General features: G+C 41.3%; 1 protein-coding gene across 1 annotated transcript in view; it reads left to right on the top strand.

Moving 5' to 3' along the window:
* LOC104278237 (dihydrofolate reductase-like) overlaps positions 1-60 on the top strand; it is an 18155-nt gene extending 18095 nt beyond the window's left edge. Inside the window, 1 exon segment of the mRNA XM_009875149.1 lies at positions 1-60. This exon segment is cut by the window's left edge and continues 30 nt beyond it. Coding sequence (XP_009873451.1) covers positions 1-60 — 60 coding nt within the window.
* Positions 61-6137: the final 6077 nt, after the last annotated feature.

Raw genomic sequence — 6137 nt, forward strand, 5'->3', positions numbered from 1 at the left:
GAAGAGAATGGCATCCAGTACAAATTTGAAGTGTATGAAAAAGCCGTCTTGGCACAATAAATGAGGCTTTCTGTACTTCTGTGTAAAGGCAGGCATTTTAAATCATGGAGTCTTACTAGTGCAAATACATATTAAGAAAATCTTGCTCAATAGTACAATACCTCAGTACTGAATGATTCAAGAAAATGCACCCCACACTAAGTATACACCCTGCAGGGGAATTATGAGGGTGGTCAGCAGCATGAAAGAGGTGCTCTGAGGAGTACCGCAACTGAGGTTGCATGAGACCTTGCATTGATCTTTACAGTCCATGGCAGCATCCCTAACAATTCCAACAGTAATAAAAGGCATTAGGCTGCGTCAGAACATTTCTACCTAAACAAAGTTTTTGAGTGTCTCCTGAAGCAATACATCCAACACTGAGAAAGCATCAAAACTCCTGAGTCTGTCTGGGATGCTGTATACGTTTATAACAATCTTTGAAACACACTGGTATAGAGGAAAGGGGTAAGCAAGCATAGCAAGAGAAATGGAGTCTGGAAGTCTCATGCAGCAGTTGGGGGATACACTGATCCTTCATGGATGTCCTCCCTTGTCCTCCCTCACCACCTTAACCATCCTGGGTACCCAGCCTACTGGAGCCCCTTTGGCTGAAAAAAACTGGCTTATAAATTAATCTGCTAAAGAAGTTTTAACATTTCTGTTAACTTCACACCTGTGTAAAGGCTTGCTGCCCTTACTGAAAGTTGCTGTGTCAGTTTGCATGTGGCCACTTTGCAATATAAGAACATAAACATTGTTTTCTTACCAGAATCTGTAGGTTTACATCCCTTCTAAATGTTGCCAGTGCAGATGCAGAGTGCTAATTTCTCAGTGTGATTTTGGATATTCTGTGTAAGGTACAAATAGGCATTATAAGCAGATAGTGGGCTCCTGTTTCCTCTTCCATTGAATATAGCTAGTATAATAATGTTTTGCATTACTGTTCCCTGAAAGTGATGAGCAATGTACTGGTACTGTGGTAACACTGTGACTGTAATGGCATCCAATGGCGAGTGTTGACCAGGGATTGTTATCTGACAGCAGAGGTCTCCATATACAAAGTGCCATGGAGAGGAGCTGAGACATACCGTGCCCATCTATGCTTCCTTGTGCCACAGCTGCCACTCTGAGAGCGAGAGCCTTTCATTGCAGATTGGGCTGAGACCAGAAGAGTGAACCAAAAAACTTCCCTTTTTTTTTTCTTTATTTTTTTCTTAAATTAACCCTCAAAACTGCTGGCTGTTTTCCCAAAGCATTTTAAAAGCACTGTCGTATACAAAAATGTTATGGGAGATTAGAATCATAGAATTTTCAGGGTTGGAGGGGACCTTAAAGATCACCTAGTTCCAACCCCCTGCCATGGGGCAGGGACATCCCCCACTAGATCAGGCTGCCCAGAGCCCCATCCAGCCTGGCCTTAAAAACTTCCAGGGATGGGGCTGCCACCCCCTCTCTGGGCAACCTGTGCCAGGGTCTCACCACCCTCATGGGGAAGAACTTCTTCCTAACGTCCAATCTGAACTGATCCATCTCTAGTTTCAATCCACTCCCCCTAGTCCTGTCACTGCCCGACATCCTAAAAAGCCCCTCACCAGCTTTCTTGTAGCCCCCTGGAGATACTGGAAGGCCACAATAAGATCTCCTTGGAGCCTTCTTTTCTGCAGGCTGAACAACCCCAACTCTCTCAGTCTGTCTGCACAGGAGAGGTGCTCCAGCCCTCTGAGCATCCTCGTGGCCCTTCTCGGGACACGCTCCAGCACGTCCATATCTCTCTTGTGCTGTGGGCTCCAGAACTGGACACAGTACTCCAGGTGGGGTCTCACGAGAGTGGAGTAGAGGGGAAGAATCACATCCCTCGACCTGCTGGCCACGCACCTCTTGATGCAGCCCAGGACATGATTGGCTTTCTGGGCTGCAGGTGAGCACTGACGGCTCATGTTGAGCTTCTCATGTACCAGTACTCCAGTACTTCAAGCAGTAATGCTTTAATGACACACTGAGGCCCTGTTCTACCATCAGGGAGGGCAGCACTGGCCAGGGCAGGCATTACACAGGTTATAACTGTACAGGGGAGTGTAAATAGCACCCAAAGTTTTCTAAGAGAAAATTAAACCTTAATTTTGCTTGCTTTTGAGAAACCAAACCTCTTTGATAAGAGAAAAACACTTCGAATATCAGCTATGAACACCTCTTGAATTTTCCATGGCAATTTGCAACATTTAATTGATGAAAAAGGTAATTTTTGTCTCACTTGTTTCTCCGTTCCTTTCGGACTCCTAAAAATATGCTTTCCTGTGTTCATCTTGTTCCATGTGTGCTGACTCTACATCAGCTGATAAAGTTTAAAACAACCAAGTTATGTACTTGGTAACACAGCAAAAGGACTCCTGATTTTCATTTGCCAATGCACTGTCAAAGGGAAGGAAAAAGTCTGTTACCAGGGGGATGTTATTTTTATTTAAAACAGAAGTCACAGTGACCCTTACAAGAGACAAGAACCTCCCAAAAGTGTCTAATATGTACCAATTAGTATCAAACAAGGTCACTGTTTAAAGCTCTGCACAGCTAGTCTGCAGAGTGCTGTGGATTTTGCTGGTGGACACTTATTACAAGTAGAAGCAAAGACTTCACGTGACGTTGAAATATGGTGTGATACTGAACGAAATATGGTGTGATACTGAACATACCTTAGAAAAATTCTGCCTAGGCATACATTGCAGGAGATAATGCATTTCACTGAGGCCAAAATTTTTTGTGGAACAACAAAGAGCAAAGAGCTTTAACTTGGATGCAAGCAAGCCTACCAAGTACAAAAATAGTTGCTCTGGCTTTTTGTGTGCTGATTTAGTCCTCTCCACATCTAACTAATTGTATTCATTTGTCAAATTCTACAACAAATTAAGTCACTTTATGATTAATGGAAATGAGAACTTTTGAAATAAGTTTCCTGCTTAAAACTTTTCAGAACATGTTAACGATGCAGTTTCTTCAGTATACCTCTCTGCCAAAAAGAAGCATTTTAGTTTTTGTAGAATCATAGGATCATAGATTCCTGGGTTGGAAGGGACCTCAAGGATCATCCAGTCCAAACCTTTAAGGTACAGTCTAAATGAGATGGCCCAGCACCCTGTCAAGCTGCGCTTTAAAACCTTCTAAGGTTGGGGAATTCACCGCTTCTCTTGGAAGACTATTCCATGTCTAATTGCTCTCGGTAAAACATTTTCCTCTGGAGTCCAACCTCAATTTCCCCAGGAGCAACTTGTACCCATCATCTCTTGTCTTATCCATGTGACTCCTCATAAAAAAGGGAACCTCCATCTTCTTGGTAACCACCCTTTATGTACTGGTACATGGTAATAATGTTTTTAATAAAACCACTGCATTTGGGCACCACCTTTTGTGTCAGGGCTTTTCAACATGCCTTACAGATTCCAGTCAAGAATTAGGAAAATGCTTTTGATTGCAGTGGAGCCCAAAGGAAATCTGCTGATCCTGATGACAGACATAGCAACCAGTAAAGCTTAGCTGCTTACTGTTTCAAGAAGTCCGTGTGTTTAGGAAGCACATACACAAGCTGGTCGCTGACAGGTGTGTTACTTCCAGAGAATGATTCCTTTGCAAGTTTTTTTTTTAAATCTATGCCCTTTCAAAGATACCTCAGATTATTCATCCAAAAACTGAGACAATAAAAATGATTGCCCTCTTCTTCTAAAGGCCAAAATTACAAGATGGAATTTGTGTGGAGCCTTTTTCAAAAGTGATGGTTTGCTGGGTGGTGAGTTGGTTGGAAAAGCAACATACCAAATAAGTGTGTGCTGTTCACCTAAATTGTACATTGCACCTGTTACCTCCCCATTTATATTTCCCAAGGAAAATACAACTTTTATACTATGACTTGAAAAAAAGCCTTCGTTTGAAATACAACTTTCCTACGTTTTGTTTACTCCCATATCTCACTGATGTATGGTTCTGCGAAAAGCCATGGATTCTAATTATGTCTAGTACAGGGGAAATGTCATGTTTTTCCCCGGTTCCATGCAGCTGAGTGCAATGAATAGCATCATGAGTGACAATATAATTACCAATCACCAAGAAGAGTATGGTGCAGATATCATTTAATCCCCCTCATTCATGCTCTCCCAAGAACAAAGTGTTCTAAACAGATTAAAAAATTAATTTTTAAGGATAATACTAGTTTTAACTAGATAGCAAAAACCAGAGGGTCTCCTTAAGAGGTGAAAAACCATTCATGTTTCTGTTGCTTGTCTATTACTCATTATCTCTCTTATCTGACAGTGGACAGCAATTTCCATTCAGCAGTAGAAAGCTGATGTTTTAAGTAGCCTACCAGTAGCATTACAGCCACAGTGTATTCAAGGACAGAATAGGAACATTCCAACAACAAATCTCTATCATGGAGAGCAATCCATGGAGAAGAAAGGTACACTCGAAATAATATCATTTTCCTAATTTAGCAAATAGACTATTATTAGTATATATACAGAACACCAGGGGAAAAACAGGAAGGGGAAAATGACTGTGATTAGTATATGCATGTTACCTAACAAGAGCATCAGGAGCATGAGATCTTATCTGGCACCAGACAACCATGTTGTCTTCATCAAACTACAGCTAATTTGCAAAGCTTTAAATCTAAACTCGAACTATTTCTGAGCAGTTTGAAAGGAAAGGAAGATATGAGCAGCCAGCAGCTGATTTGGAGAGCAGAGAAGTTTTGGGAAGGAATGTTAATCAATGCAGAAAATGAGGTGACAAAGCCTAGTAAAATAATTCCCTCATCATTCAGTTGTGCATTAACTGCCTCTGCTTGCCCAGGAGGGCTATAGGAATGACACCTAGCAAGTCAGGGTAGGCTGACAAAAAAATCAGAGAAATCTGAAGAGGCAGTTCTGGAAACAAAAGGGTGGAAATGGGGAAGAGAGGTGTGAAGATGAAAATGATGTTTCCTAGAAGGGTTACTTTCCTAGAAGTGTTAGCTTGCCCTGTAACTATAATTACTAAGGAAACACTTTCAAACTGCTGCAGGGCTTAGCACTTGTAAGATGCTGTGACAAAGAATTTCATTAATGAAGATTTTCAGGATTTAGATGTCTGTGTGCCTTCCTCAGCTATGAAGAATCCTCAGCTACAATTCCTATCCTGAAGTGCCTGCACTGACTCAGGAAGCAAAAGTCCTATCCCAGAGCATCCAGCAGCCCAAGGATTAGCACTGTGCCTCGGCTGATGATCTGCTTCACCGTGCCCACAGCAGACGCTTCTGAGACTGCATATGGAGAACCTGCTGATTTTTCTTGGTCTTCAATTATATAGAGTTGCTTTCACCTGGCTCTGGGGTAATCCTGGGTTATTGTCTCCTGCTTTCTGTCTGCAGATCATTCCACCTCCTTTTGCATAATGTCAAAGCAAAATTTGTACAATAAGTCTTCTATTAGAGTAATTGACATGTTTGGAAAAAAACAGATAAGCTCTGAGGCAGAGTCCTATGTTGGTTGCATTCTCAAGATTTTCTTCAGGTGACTTGAACAAGAGCTTGCATGCCAAAAGTTGCTTGTTTTTCTCCAATTAAATTGGATGGTTTAATAAAGTAGATTATTTCAGGATATAAATCTTGGTTTCCTTGTATATTTCAATGGTCTTGGCTACAGCATTTGTGTATCGCCTTCAGCCCTCAAGCTATGGCCCTCTCAATTCTGCCCATTACTTCTTCAGCTGTGCTCTTGCATTGGAAATTCACAGAAATTCAGAGAATTGTTCTGATCAAAAAACCTAGGTACATGCTTATGCCTGATGAAGAGGTAGGATGTGTTTTCCCAGAAATGGGCCATACATTTTCTTGATTAAGGAAAGCTTTAGGTATGAAATTTAATATTTTGCTAAATGACATCTGCTAGGAAAAAAAAAAAGAGGAAAAAAAATACAGAACTTGAGAGGACAGGAAATGGATGGTACGCCATTAGTCATGGAAGCCTAAATCAATGTCTTTTCCTTCAGCATTGCCGTTTAATGAGCTCCTGATACCAAGCAGAATCTTTTTCAATAAACAAGCTGTTGTATAGAAGTCACTTTGGCTATAA

This window comes from Apaloderma vittatum, unplaced genomic scaffold, assembly GCF_000703405.1.
Source record: "Apaloderma vittatum isolate BGI_N311 unplaced genomic scaffold, ASM70340v1 scaffold15378, whole genome shotgun sequence".
In the NCBI taxonomy this organism is placed as follows: domain Eukaryota; kingdom Metazoa; phylum Chordata; class Aves; order Trogoniformes; family Trogonidae; genus Apaloderma; species Apaloderma vittatum.